This window comes from Trachurus japonicus, unplaced genomic scaffold (assembly GCF_045865225.1).
Source record: "Trachurus japonicus isolate A0001 unplaced genomic scaffold, Traja_1.0 AP030914.1".
Taxonomy (NCBI): domain Eukaryota; kingdom Metazoa; phylum Chordata; class Actinopteri; order Carangiformes; family Carangidae; genus Trachurus; species Trachurus japonicus.
In genome coordinates, this window is record NW_028221047.1 from 23,176 (window position 1) to 38,445 (window position 15,270).

At 42.8% G+C, this 15,270-nt stretch overlaps 1 protein-coding gene across 1 annotated transcript; it reads right to left on the reverse strand.

Annotated features, from left to right (window-relative positions):
* Positions 1 to 4,268: 4,268 nt before the first annotated feature.
* LOC146959908 (uncharacterized) lies at positions 4,269 to 14,063 on the reverse strand. The gene is made up of 7 exons (XM_085772791.1): positions 13,504 to 14,063; positions 12,887 to 13,064; positions 11,909 to 12,049; positions 7,914 to 8,069; positions 5,668 to 5,708; positions 5,077 to 5,185; positions 4,269 to 4,595 (listed from the first exon to the last, which is right to left on the reverse strand). The coding sequence occupies exons 1-7, from the start codon at positions 14,061 to 14,063 to the stop codon at positions 4,269 to 4,271; spliced, it is 1,512 nt and encodes a 503-aa protein (XP_085628917.1).
* Between the last annotated feature and the right edge of the window lie 1,207 nt (positions 14,064 to 15,270).

Genomic DNA, 15,270 nt, shown 5'->3' on the forward strand with positions numbered 1-15,270 from the left:
GGGAGCATGTGGAGGCCAATTTTGGCCCACTTTGCTCCGCATAGGGGCGTTTTCGGCCATAACTCGCCGAGGGAAGGTCGGACACTGTCGGACCCGACGGCTTTCCCCCATAATTCGACCACGCTGAACACGATGGTGTGTGGCTCGTATTTTTCTGACTTACCGTTCTTGAGATACAGCCGATTTCGCCCTTCTTTTCGAGGCCACGCCCCCTTATCTTGAGAAAGTTGGGTCGGACTCGGTATCGTTGGAAAGCTTAGGTCCTCAGCTATCCACACACGTTGGTTTCACGAGTCTAGCCCTTTCCTGCCCAGAGTTAGGAACTTATCATCCCTTGATTCACTTAGCCTATTTCTTACTTACGCCTGGACATGTCATTTTTACTAACCTTAACCAGTCCAAAGTTCTTGCTGGATCGTCTGCTGCATGCTGGACACTCAGTGGCGCCACCTGTGCCCAAAAAAAAAAATGGGGCACAGCCAAAGAGTCCAAATTACTTCCCTCTTTTCACTTAACTGCAAAAAACTACTAGCGGAAATATAGAAAGTGACGTCGGACTTTGTTTTTCTGGATAGCTGAGGTCCGTAGCTTTCCGTAGAACTTTTCCCCGCGTCTCTAGCACATTCCTAGCCAGAGATATGAGCCTGGGAGCATGTGGAGGCCAATTTTGGCCCACTTTGGCCCGCCTAGGTGCGTTTTCGGCCATAACTCGCCGAGGGAAGGTCGGACACTGTCGGACCCGACGGCTTTCCCCCATAATTCGACCACGCTGAACACGATGGTGTGTGGCTCGTATTTTTCCGACTTACCGTTCTTGAGATACAGCCGATTTCGCCCTTCTTTTCGAGGCCACGCCCCCTTATCTTGAGAAAGTTGGGTCGGACTCGGTATCGTTGGAAAGCTTAGGTCCTCAGCTATCCACACACGTTGGTTTCACGAGTCTAGCACTTTCCTGCCCAGAGTTAGGAACTTATCATCCCTTGATTCACTTAGCCTATTTCTTATTTACACTGTAAAAAAAAAAAAATGTTGTTTTTACGGTAAAATACCGGCAGCTGTGGTTGCCAGAACTCGACCGTTAAATTGCGGTAAAACATTTTTGTCATTTACGGTAAACAAATGTATTGATACTGTTGATTTTACAGTTACAAAATGTGCTTATTTCATCATTTTATCGCAAAAAATAAATAATTTACATTTTAAAAAACATTGTTTTACCTGAAAATTTACATGAAAAGTTGTTGATTTTACAGTAAAAAAATGTGCTTAATTCAATACTTTACCGTAAAAAATAAAAATTTTACATTTTAAAAAAACTATGTTTAATTTACATGAAAAGTTGTAATTTTTTACAGTACAATACCGGCAGCTGTGGTTGCCAGAACTTGACCGTTAAATTACGGTAAAACATTTTCCTCTTTTACGGTAAAAAAAATATATTGTTACTGTTAATTTTCCAGTTAAAAAAGTTTGCGTTTTTGTAATGATTAAAAAAACTGAAATTCAGAAATAAAATCAGAAAGTAATAAAAATAAAGAAAATATTAGATGTAAATATTTTAAAATAATCAGCCAAATTAGCAGTTCTATTGTTGGATGCAGAACTTGCCAGACAATAGTGTATTCTGTGTCATTCATTCTATTCTGTAAACTTAAAGGTTGAATATGTAGGATTACCAGAACAACAGAAAAAGAATTCCAGCAGTCGATTGCCAGACCGTTGCTAGGTAATTTTGAAAAAATATAGCTTTTAATAAATATTTTACATATTCAACCTTTAATACACAGAGCATTAATTGATATTGTCAAATAATTTCATGTACCAAAACAGCAAGAAAAAATATCCATATCACCGTAACATTTTTAAACATAGAAAATCTTTATTTGATATTTATCAAATATTTTAAGTTTAAAGGGGACCTATTATGCTCCTTTTTGCACCAACTAAAATAGTTCCTGGGTGTCTTAAAGACATGTCTGTGACGTGCTTCGGTCAAAATACCCCAAAGATCAAACATCACAGCATTCTCAAAAACAGGGCTCTGCAAAACGGTCTGTTTGAGTGGCCCCTCCCTTTAAATGCAAATGAACCACTCCCTCAGCATTGCGTTACCATGACGATGTCTACTACTAGTACCTATACTGATTTGGCCAAAATGTAGTATGCAAACAAAAGCTAAATCTGCAGTAGGCAAATTGCCAGATCTCCAGTTTGCATCTGACCAGTCTACATTGTGTAATGAAATGTGCCCATGACCTAGTCTCACCCTAACCAAAGATGGTATAGAGTAGTCTTTGCCATGTAGGCTACTGTAACCATGTAACATGTAATATAAAAATGCAAAAATAAATATATAAAATAAATTAAAAATATATGCAGAATGGTCAGTTCATTGTAAAACAGTTATTTATTGATGTAAATGTGGTGATTTGTGCACATAGACTACAGCAGCACTGCTCCTCTCCTCCTCCTTCTCACAGCTTCACTTTTCATTCAAACTAATTCAACTGCCACAAGATTTCATCAATGAGACCAACATTCTGCTAAATAGACTAACCACACGGCGGTAAACGTCTAAAAAACCTGCGGGTATGTTTATTAGCGATGGTTTTCTCTACCGCGATGAGCACGGACGCCTGCCCGGCCAAGGAGGCCTGCAGACGGGCTCTGCCTGTGTGAGGAGCCGGTGCAGCTCCAGAGCTCCAGTGCTCCGGCGGTCCAGCGTTACGTCGGTCCGGCGAACAACGTCGCCCCGGCGGTACGTCGCTCCTCACCAGTCTATGCTCCTCACACAGGTACAGCTTCACTTACATGAAACGTCGGTGTAAACTTCTAAATAAAACTTAGTAAAGTGACGCTACAGCGCTACAACATGCAGGGAAGAAGCAGGAAGTAGTCCGCTCCGCTCTCCGCTGTGACACCAGGCACAACAGAGCAGCATGGGAGGAGGCGGGGCCGGCTGGAGCAGAGACCTCGGCATGACCATGTAGGGGAGTCCGGCACGCATCGACGTAGACGCGAGCTGATGTCAAAAAAAACTCAGCGCAACCGAGTGTAACAGGTGTGCAGAGAAATCCCAATTATCTAGCAGGGTTTACCTCCAAATGCATTAACCTCAGGATATGACACTTCCACGGCCTCTAGAACCATTATCCAACATTTTAAACATATATAAAAGTCTGAAAAGCTGGAAAAGCATAATAGGTCCCCTTTAAAGGAAAACCCGTTCCTCTCAAGTGATGAGTGTTTGATATGTGACTCTACAGATGTGTGATAATGTATTGAACGTTGTTGAGCCTGTAGTTTGTTCTAGATCAAAAAAATGGCAGGTCCTTTCAGTATATCCCATCACTGCGATTGTTGCAGCAGATACTTGATTCTACTGAAGTGTTGAATAGAGTTGTTGATACCCACAGAACACAGAGCAGTAACACTGACCAGCCTGAAAACCAGCAGTATCGCTCCATAACTCTATTCAACACTTCAGTAGAATCAAGTATCTGCTGCAACAATCGCAATAATGGGATATACTGAAAGGACCTGCCATTTTTTTGATCTAGAACAAACTACAGGCTCAACAACGTTCAATACATCATCACACATCTGGAAGATTCACACATCAAACACTCATCACTTGAGAGGAACGGGTTTTCCACACCCATCTCTTATGGAGCGATACTGCTGGTTTTCAGGCTGGTCAGTGTTACTGCTCTGTTGCAGCAGATACTTGATTCTACTGAAGTGTTGAATAGAGTTATTGATACCCACAGAACACAGAGCAGTAATAGGATATATTGACAGGACCTGCAATTTTTTTTTTATCTAGAACAAACTACAGGCTCAACAACATTCAATACATTATCACACATCAAACACTCATCACTTGAGAGGAACAGGTTTTCCTTTAAGTACACACCATCTCTTATTGATACCCACAGAACAGAGCAGTCACACTGACCAGCCTGAAAACCAGCAGTATCGCTCCATAACTCTATTCAACACTCAGGAGAATCAAGTATCTGCTGCAACGATCGCAATAATGGGATATACTGAAAGGACCTGCCATTTGAAACAACATTCAACACTTTTTTTTTTAAAAGTAGTAGAACATAGTTAACTGAGCACCTTCCGTTTCTAGCTTTCTGTGTTTGATTTGTAAATCTTCAAGGTGAACGTACAGGAACACTATAAACAAATGGTTATCGGCATGTATGGGCGGTCTCTTCCTGTACTTCCTCCTCCCATCACCGCACCACCCCAAAAAAGAGTCACCTGAGCAATTTGAGTTTCAGTGCTTGCACTTTGGGGGAAAGCTTGGACGATTCCAGGTCCATCAGGATCTTCTGGTAAGCTTCGAATGTATTCTTCAAGCTTTTTGGATAGCTTAGATTAAGAGCATAGATCAACCCATAAAGCATTACGCATGCATGGTTGATACTTTGGAGGTTGTGGAGAACTTCGACCCCTTCCAGGACCACACCGACATCCGCAAAGAGTCCACCAGGACCATCATGATCATCACCCTCAGCTTGAACGGTGTAGATTGCCATGGTTGTCCCTGCGACATCTGCCTCGGCCTCACTGCATTCGATGTCCTGAAAGATGGAGGGAACAGAGAACAATGAGCTGTGTCACCCTTACCTTTGACCACCAAATTCTAAGCAGCTCATCATTGAGGCCAAGTGCATGTTAATTTGAAAAAATTCCCTTAAGGCACTGTAGATACAGCGTTCATGAGAATGGGATGGAGTTCAAGGTTACAATGACCTCAAGATCTTTGACTCCCTAAAAGCCTGGAAAACAAAACAAAAAGTCACATTATGTATAAATGGAGTTGTACATTCAATGGTCATCAACTATTTAAATATGATTTAAAAAAGTGGTGTTTGAGCATTGTTGATCACAATGAGGGTTGTGTCAAAGAATCTCGATGCCATTCTTTACCATGTTTGTGGTTACTCTGTGCCGTAAAGAATGGCATGTTGTGTCTCACTGCTTAAAATTAATACTCTTACGGTAATCCTTTAATTTAGTGAATATTTAATGGTGCACATGAAACATAAGAGACTAACTTACATGTTCATAGGTTCGTCCTCCTCTGAGGCTAAGGTTTTGTGCTTCCTTAAGACGCAAGGATTTCCGGGAAGACAGAGGAGAGTGCACTTTATCCAACGAAGCCTTTGACCTGCCACAATAAAAATGGAGTCAACAAAACATCCCAACTTAAAAATGTAAAAAAAGAAAAAATACAGGGCCGGGAACCCATTTTATTCAGAAATTTGTGAGGTTCATGAAAACATTCTCATAAGTAACCAATATAATAATAATATAAGAGCCAAAGTAGGGCGAAAGGACAGTAGGAAAGAGGCAAACCTACTGCTCCCTCACTCCTACCCTCCACCATCTCTCCTAATCTCCTCTCATAGGGTAAGGTTTACTCCTCCCTCCTATCCAACCCTCTCCAAACCTCTCTCGTGCTGCCCTCCCTCTCTCCTAACCTCCTTCGTTTTCCTGTTAGGAAATAGAAGGAACTAATCTTTTCCTATCCTGACCTTTTCTCCCCTAACCCATCAACCCTTGCAAATGCCCCCTTCTACTAAATAGAATCAGTCCCAACAGCCAAAACAAAACAAAGTATCCTCACTACTACGCTGTTTTATGACTTACCTCTTCACACCCGGCTTTGGCTGCCTCAGATCCTCAGCTGCCTTTTGACAGATAAAACAATACGGTAATTATCTCATTATTTTCTCCACATATATCAGCCCTAAATACACTACAAGGTATGGTAAAGGATGAATACAGGAATGGCATTATCTTTGTAAACCTCATTGTAGAAAAAATTGAGAAGTAACAATTTAGCCCTACTTTTACATCTTTTTAACTCATTGAGTGCCACGCTCCTTTCCAAAGTTTTAGTCAAGTGTACCGGCAATTTAGACCATTTTTGACTTTTTATGTAGAGCCATAGTGTATTCTATATTATTGCTACCAACACATACTGTAGCTCAATTGAAAGGTGAAACTTTATGCTTCAAATGACCACAAACCGTTTTTTTCTATGTGCCTCCGTTCCTGAGAAAACTCAAGCTAAACATGGCTGGGTTTCACCAAAATCCCTGCTTTTTTTCTAGAAAAGGAGATAGAGCGTCTTTTATGAAAGGTGCTCTGTTTGTGCCTGTCGCTCTTCTGACACTCGCATTTCTGGATCAAAGGGCTCGTGTAAGATAAATATATACAACAATTGTTGTTCTATTCACAAAACCACCATCGGGGGCGGGGGGGGCGCCACTAAACAACAATAACACAGACGCACCGTGCCGTGTCACAGCCTCTCGCCGCAGAACGTGAGGGTCTGTCGGCCACAGCGGCTCGGGAACACCGGTCCCGCCGGTGGTCGCGGTCCTTCTGTGGTACGGGTCGGTGCCGGCGGCCTGCTTTGGCCCAGAGACCATCAGATTTTACCGCGGGAGGACTTTGGAGAGGACACGGTGTTGCTCCAGATGAAGACCCGGGCGGGACTGTCGGCTGAGAGCTTCCTGTTTCGGCTCCGAGCAGCTGGAGCCTCGCGGGTGAGAGCAGAGCAGCTGCTGCATCCACATGCAGAACTCCGTTTGCAGAAGCCCAGTTATGATAAAAACTTCCAGATCATGAGCTGTCATGTGACTTTGATCGTCATCTATTTCAGTTCTGCTCGTCGTAGAGTCCCCAAATTTACATATAATGTGTATTAAAGTGTCTATTTTCATAATTTAAAAAAAGGAACGAAAAATCTCGTTTTTGGCACTCAACGCATGGGAACGAAAAACGAGAAATTATGTGGTTGGCACTCAATGAGTTCAAATCCCATGCTTTATATATGTGTGAAGTTACACTGTGATAGGAGGTAACACACAATAAAGCTATATGTGTGATGTGTGTGTGACAGAGAGAGACAGACAGAGAGGGAGAAGACCTAGGGGAAGAGAGAAAAGGCAGGACGGAGAGACAGAGAGAAGAGGGAGATAGTCAGACACAGAAAGGGGGAGGGAGAAAGAAAAGAGAGAGTAGGGGGAGACAGACAAAGTGTGATAGGATAGAGAGAGAGGGAGAGAGAGACCAGTTGATCAATCTTGTGTTGGTTAGAGTTCCAGTCAACATGTCCACTTACTTGCAATAACATCAAGGACGATAAGAAGGCTTCCCTCTCTCTGATGTTCTTAAGGCGTTGGAGCTCATAAGCTGACAGTCCACAACATGCATCCTTTTGACCCCCCCACACACACACACACACACACACACACACACACACACAAAGGAGAATCAAGCTGATCAGAATCAAGAATTAAAACCGAACTAACATAATCTGAAAGGCATTTCTTACTAAATAACATTTCCAAAACAGGTGTCAATTACATAACTGCTGCTTTATGAGAACTATCAAGTTTCTGTGTACTCACCTTCTTGTTTGGGGAAGAATTGTTGCTGGCAGATTGGAGACGCTTGGGTGCCAGGACTCGTCCCTTCACTTCAGGCCCCTCCGGACCATTTGGATTTACTTCCTACAAGTGACAGCACTACCACCATTGCCTTGAGGGAATTTCTTACTCAAAACAAACAACCCATTGGACTCAATGATGAACTATTGGTGGTCAAGGTCAATGTGACCTAATGTCCATCACATTCTCATGAACACTACATGTTATCAGGCACACCTAGAGGGAAATTACTTACATCTGGCATAAAGGACAGAAAGACGACACACTTACCACGTATTCTTTGACCAATGTGTCCAGGTCTTCACAGAGGTAGATGCTGAGACATCTCAAAACGCAATCACGCCTCACGTTGATGTCTTGATTCTGAAACAAACATTACATGATTCCATGCTGGTCAGTTTCACCCACCCTGGGTTAGACCAAAAAAATACTTACATTCTCCATCTTTGCCATCATGGGTCCGATTTTTTTCCCTGCAGCTCCCCCTTTAGTGTTGAAAACCCTGATCAGGTCGCCGGTCAGGCGGTCTAGTTCCCCCCAAAATTTTGAGGTCAGTGGTACAGTTGTCAGCCGCATAAACTCCAAGTTGATCTGTAAAAAACAACAGAGACAGGACACCGACTTAAAACAGGGGTGGCTGTTGCTCAGTTGTTAGAGGGGTCAATCATAGACCGAAGGTTAGTGGTTCAAATCCCGGCTCTGACAGTCCACATGTCAAAGTGTCCTTGAGCAAGGCGAGAGCGCTGCACAGCAGCTGGATGCCGCCATTGAATTGTTAACTGGGTGAATAAGAGAATGCCATTGTTAAAGGGATAGTTCACCCTAGAATGATATTTCGCTCATTATCTACTCACCCTCATGTTGACTAAGGGCTGGAAGAAGTTTCAGAGTCCTCCGTCCCTTCTCTGAGTTACAGGGGGTCTTGGCGTAGCAGTGCATGTCCATATAACGGTTGCAAAGGGACACCAGAGCTCTTCGTAAAAAAACACACACAAAAAAACATCCAAATACCTCCATGATGCTCGTATGTAATGTCCGTCTTGTGCTGAAGCCCCAAATTGCGTAATTGTCCCGAAAAAAATTAAATAAGTCCACATTCCAAGCATGTTTGTAGCGGAAGCTTCTCGAAGCTCCTCTTCCTGGTCCGTCCAAATCTCGCGTGATTTGCGCCGGCGTCAGTGCGGTTACTGCGAATCACGCGAGATTTGGACGGACCAGGAAGAGGAGCTTCGAGAAGCTTCCGCTACAAACAAGCTTAAAATATAGACTTATTTAATTTTTTTCGGGACAATTACGCAATTTGGGGCTTCAGCACAAGACGGACATTACATACGAGCATCATGGAGGTATTTGGATGTTTTTTTGTGTGTGTTTTTTTACGAAGAGCTCTGGTGTCCCTTTGCAACCGTTATATGGACATGCACTGCTACGCCAAGACCCCCTGTAACTCAGAGAAGGGACGGAGGACTCTGAAACTTCTTCCAGCCCTTAGTCAACATGAGGGTGAGTAGATAATGAGCGAAATATCATTCTAGGGTGAACTATCCCTTTAACCCTAGAACACTAACGTCGGGTGATTTTCACCCATGAAATTATTGTTTCATAACTTTCATTATGTTGCTGTTGTCTGAGTTTCATGGGTCCCTGGGTAGCTTCATACTGCTCAGTGACGTCATTGAAGGTAGGCATGTTACCCTGCTCCCATCCCTAGTTTTTTCAGCAGGCACATGTTCGGGTGGATTTCACCCGACGTTAGTGTTTATGTATCTAAATCTGGCGACCATTTCTGGTGATGCTGAAAATTCTTCTTTTTTCTTTTTACTTCACCAAATAAGGCTCAAATGTCCCACAAATGGGTGGTCTGAAGGACAAAGTCCCAGCTCCATTAGTTTTTTTTTAAGGAAGTTTTTGTTAAAAAAACAAAAAAAAATCACAAATTTTGGACATTTTTTTATAGGGTCACCAAGATACCTTTTTTCATTTTGTGAAACATTGTATAGTGGAAAATTAAGGACGTGTACTTCAATTTGCCATGTATTGTTGTATTTTAATATACTTTGGTGAGAAATATTTTTTTATGGGTATATTATATCGGGTAAAAAATACCCGGCGTTAGTGATGGTGTTACTTTTTGTAACGTTAGTGTTCTAGGGTTAAGCACTTAGGTTTGGGCAGGGCTTGACGCTAAGCTTTTTTCTAAGTAGCACTTGGGAAAAACACTGAAAAATTTAGTAGCACACAACATTTTGTAGTAGCACAATGAAAATTCAGCAATGTTGGCAAAGATGTAATTTTGAAACAAATAAAGTACTTTAGCCTAATCCTAACCCTGCTAATTTTTAATGTTATAACTGGCTCTTTGCCTTAACAAAAATCAGGAAAGACAAACAATGCAAATGTGTGTGAGAAAATAGAGTATTTATTACAACCAATATTAGTTTTTAGTTTTGCGCTGCAGTCTTCACTGTGTGTGCGCATGTCACCTCTCTGTTATGGAAGGACTGCATTGGTTAGAGAAGCTCTCTATCAGATCTGATCACAGGTCTGATTTGATTTTCCCTGGGTTTTGAGACCAAGGTGGCAAAGGCCCTGGGGTGGGGGTATTGATGAGCAGCAAACCTATATTTCTTCTTCACCTTTTCTTGCTTCCTTCACCTTTCAAACAGAGCAGAGCTCCGTGAAACAGGAGGAGAGACACAGCCCAAGACCGTGTACTGGAGGGAGAAGCAGGTCGAACGTGCACGAAAAAAAAAGCGCATCGCACCGAATGTGCACTGCTACGGCGCCGCCTTGGCGTGCATGACCTTGAAAGTAATGTGCGGAAAAGACACTGCATCTGAACGGCCCCGATGTACACAATCTTTAATCAAGGTGGCGACCAAAATCACCAAACAGGCAGGGGGGAAAAAAATATTGCTCATATTAACTCATTGGCTGCCATTGACGTCTATAGACGTCAATCTAATTACAACCGTTCACTGCCATTGACATCGATAGACGTCAATTGCGTTTTTCAACGGGAAGGGCTGGAGGACGGTCTGGCGGAGCTTGTCCATCAATATCAGGCTTGTAAACTAGTGTGAAGACGTGTAACTGTCCTGTAGGTGGCAGCAGTGCCCTCTTTGGATGAGAGATCAGCATTGATTATGAGAAGAAGAAGCGAGATGACAAGAGATATGCTAAAGAAACTTATGCACGGAGCCTATGTGTTCCGCACGTCGGCACATTATGTACCGTGTGTGTCGCGGTAGTTCAGAGAGGAAGAGGGTCGCGATCGTGAGAAAATGACGGAGATCATTGAAAAAGACACCGACGCTGGACACCGGCGATGAAGCCGGGCCGAGTGGTGAGAATCAGCAGCTGACGGTGCGTCACCACAGACCAGAGCCCAGCTCAACTGACGGCTCGGTGGACGTGACCCGAGCGATTCCGTCCGGATCAACCAGGAGCAGCAGAGACTCGTCCCCACGCTCCAGAAAGACATGAAGGTAATAATATAATACATCAATGGTAAAAATAATAAAATAAACTAACTTGCTAGCGAGCTAACTTTTACTGCTTAGAGAAGGGCGGATCGCTTTGATCGGAAAGGTTAGAAAAAAAAAAACTCCACATCACACTTGACTACATCTATAAGAGATGTATTTTTATGGTAATTCTATATATTTCTATAATTTACAGGTCGTGGATCGAGCAGTGGTCGACCATGGGGCAGAGGTCATGTGACAGCTACAAACGTACAAAAAAGTTAATGCATTTTTACTGATATTTGTAAATAAATTATTTTGCCATCAAAAGTCCTTTCTCAGTGTTGTTTTTGTTGTTTTATAGAAGGAGAACACTGTTCAGATGTGTGAGGTGTCACTAAAGCAAAAATTATCAACGTCAAAGTCACTGTTCTGCTTGACATGTTTCTTTCCACAAAAAGCTTGTTTTCTCAGAATTTTGGTCAAAAACTGCTGTTTTTGGCGAAACCAGCCTACGTTCTACTGCTGTTTACTAAAGAACGGAAAAAGGTAGAAACAAACTTTTTTTTTCCTATTGAACAAGAGAGTCTACTCTTTCTCTTGGTAGTTTCGGTGTTTATATAGTCATAGAACACAATATTCTGTGGGTCTTATAAGATCGTTCAAAATGCTCTAAAACGGCTGGCAGTATGGGGCTCTCTGCTCTGAAAATGGCTGGCAGCCAATGAGTTAAACAGCATGCAAAACGGTGCATGTACTACAGTTTCTGTCAAAGTCGCACTGATGCGACTGAATGTAATTTACTATTCGCACTGGAAATTATCAACTCGCAAATGCGAGCAAAACAGTCGCACTGTCGAGCCCTGTTGGGTGCACAAAAGCGCCATTTAAGTGCAGACTGATTACCACGTGTGACAATGTCTGACATTGAATTAAGTTACTAAACTTCAGATTCACACTTGCCTCAATGACGTCAAAGAGTGCTGGCCATTTATTGAAAAACTCTGGAATCTTTGGCTCCTGGAGAACCTCCTGTCTCCTGAGGGAGAATGTATGCTGCATCTTATCCTTGATGAGGGCCTCATTCCTTTTCTTCTTTTTTACCTGAAATGGAATGAAACTTCATTGTCATATACAGTAAAGATACTTGTATAACGAGATATGATGAGAAACTCTCAGCAATGGTACACATTACAATTGGAAACAGAAATATTAAAGCAGATGTAAGCGATCCGGTCGTTTTGGCTAATGCTGCGTTCCAGGCAGACTTTTGAAACCGTAAATTACAGCTTCAAGTCACAACGATTTTGTAGCGCTCCAGGCAACCCACTCGTGTTTTTCCGACCTGTTTTACCTGTGAAAGTCACTATAACGGCCACTCGTAACTTCGGAAAAACACGAGTTACGAGTTTCCTTGAACGCACCATAACAGTCCTCGTCCCTACGTCACCACATTCACGGCGTCCCTTGGCTGCACACACAGCCCTGCATGCCGTTCTCTCTCCTCATTGGATAAAAACTGTAGGATACGATAAATGTTTTCTCCTGGGCTCAGAGCAGAGCAGAGGGACTGAGAGACCCGTGTTTCGGTCCGAACACTCTATGTAAGTGATTGCTGTCGGAAGATATAACTATTTAAGACTTATATTAACACAAATATATCACTTACTTCTGCTTTAACAATATGATTAGGGAGTAAGAATATTTTACAAACTGAGTGTAATAGATAAAGAAAAATGAACTGTGCAAAGTAACCACAAAACAGCTAAAGTGTCCAGTGCTGTGCAAAATGAACTGTTGGGCTGCTTTAGCTGAGCTGGACAAGAAGTATAGTGCAAAAAACATGACGGGTGAAAAGCTCTTATGTACATACTGGCCATGCCGTGAAGATGGTGTAATCATGGATAGGTAAGATAAGATACAATGTATTGCACATTATACCTCTGTCAGTAGGGCCACCCTTTCCATCTCCAGACTGTCTTTTGTTTCACCACTAGGGATGTTCGGACAGAAATTTACATCTCCCTTTCTGGGCTTCTTGATGTTGGCTGCTGGAGTCTGCTGGCCACTTCGCTTATTTTTCAGAGAGTTGATGGCAACCTCGGGGTGTCCAGCTCGGCTGAGGAGAAGAACAATGATATTTTTTCAGCACCTTTCACTGACGATCAAAAATTGCTTCACAATTTAAACACAATGGGCTCCATTTTAGTTTTGTCCTTAGCGCCATGTCTTTCATACATTTATGCTGGCGCAAAGTGGCACAAGACCTTAAATGCAAGACTTCTAATCCGTCGGACTGGCATTTAACATCTTGCTCCACCCTCTGCTGGCACAAATATAAAGCATAAGCCTTGGTACTTAGGACAAAAACAAATAAAGAACCCATTAAATAAAACACAAACCTCAGCTTGGTGCGGAAGTTCATCATTTTTATCTTCAAGTAATGCTTCCAGCCACAGTATCCAGTTTGTGTTACTTTTTCCAGTAAACATGGATGTGACTCTATCAGAGTCTTTGCCACTTCCTCTAAATGCTCATGCCTTGGGTACGCCGCGTACTTTATTATTTCCTCAGCTAGGCCTTCAAGGATATCTGAGCGTACTTTTGGCGTAGGACACAGGACAGTTCCGTGTTCCTTGAACTCATCATTTCCTTTCTGGAGCATAATCTCAGCACAGGATGAGAAGCGGGGCACGACAAAGGGTTTAGGCCAGGAGCAGGATCGGGTCTCAGGCGATGACAAGATGATGGTATCATTGCTGGAGTAGGAGTCTGAATCACTTGGTTCTTGTGATGAAGAGCTGGCTTTGGAAGGAGTGCCTGGGATTGTGCAGCAGGCATCTTCCGTGAGTGGAGCGGACCTGGTTGTCTCACGAAGCATGTACACCACTTTCAAAGTCCCTTTATCTTCAAGTTCTGATGTCGACAAGAGATTCATGAACTGATTATCCATGTCTTTGTCTTTGTACTGAAGTCTGAACTGCTCAGTCACTTCAAAGGAAGTCTTGATTTCAAGAGCCAAGTCCTCCACAGTTCTTGGTATTCCGGATTCAATGGTGAGTTTTCTTGCATCCTCTTCACCTCCAAAGAGGACTCTGAAGGTTACTCGTGCTGCCATCCTGCTTTGCTAATCTAAGGTGGATACAGAAATACAGAGTAGACATTAGTCTTGTTATTCAAATGTTCAATCACTCAGGCAGAGTACATGGTCAGGACACAGTCATTGCCTAGATCTGATGAGGCTAGGACAGCGAGGAGGGTAACAAAGGAAGTTAGTAGAAAGGAGGCTAGAAGAGACTAGGAAAGTAGGTGGTCAGTAGAGAGCGGAGACTAGGAGAGTGAGGTGGTCAGAAGAGAGCGGAGACTAGGAGAGTGAGAAGGTCAGTAGAGAGCAGACATGAGTACAGAGAGGTATGTTTATGTGGTGGACTAAAACCAAATTTGTTACTGAAGAATTTTACACGGCACTGTAAATTATCAAAATCAAACCTGTAATGACGATGTGTCTCTTCAGGGTCACCATACGTCTGGATCCGACTGTGTAGGCCACAAGTGGACAGTAATCTGTCAGCTCTTCAAGCTGAACAAGGGCAACCTCTCTTCCTGGTGACAACGTCAACTGAAAGGCCCTAAAATGGTCCTGATACCAAGCAAAGTATAAACGGACTATGAAGCTCAACTCATCTCTCACTATACATATTTGTATGATCTCTGCAAATTCAGGCATTCCAGCTGTTGACCCACATGCCAAAAACATCCCATTTCTGTAGTTGATCCCTTTAGTGGTGACATTCTTTGTGAGATTCACTTGACTGATGTCTGGATACTTTTGTATGAGAGCCAATACAACCTCCTCATTCAAAACATCAACTGGGACTATGGAGACATTTGTAACTTCCACATTTGATGCACTGAGAATGGATGAATGCAAGTGATAACTGATCAATTGCTGGTGTTTGTTTGCGAGAGTGAGTGCAAAATTCCTGAAATTATTTGTGTGTCGAGCTACTTGTTTAAAAAAACTGTGTTTGGCCTCAAACCGTATAGTCCATACACCCACAAGAGGCCCAAAGCACCTGATCAAATGTGAGTAATGCTCGATATAATGGTGTTTAGGTTTCAGCGTCTCACCTGGGATAAGCTCAAGCAACCTGTGTCTGTGCTCAGACACTTTGACATCAAGGTATGCGATGGTCTCTTGCGTGTGAACAGGTGCCACAACCAACTCTACGATTTCCTTCAGGTCTAGTATCACTTGCCAAGCCAGCTCACCCTCTGGTATAAGGTCGCCTATGAGAAATGGAAGGAAACGTATTAGGCACCAA

Bases quoted from the DNA above. Each gene is read 5' to 3' on its own strand.
- LOC146959908 (XM_085772791.1), bottom strand. From the start codon at position 14,063: ATGGCAGCACGAGTAACCTTCAGAGTCCTCTTTGGAGGTGAAGAGGAT. The intron at 5,709-7,913 runs GTAAGTATTTTT...ATCTGTCAAAAG, and splicing joins TGATGGCAAAGATGGAGAAT to GCAGCTGAGGATCTGAGGCA. The intron at 4,596-5,076 runs GTAAGTTAGTCT...TCCATCTTTCAG, and splicing joins GAGGACGAACCTATGAACAT to GACATCGAATGCAGTGAGGC.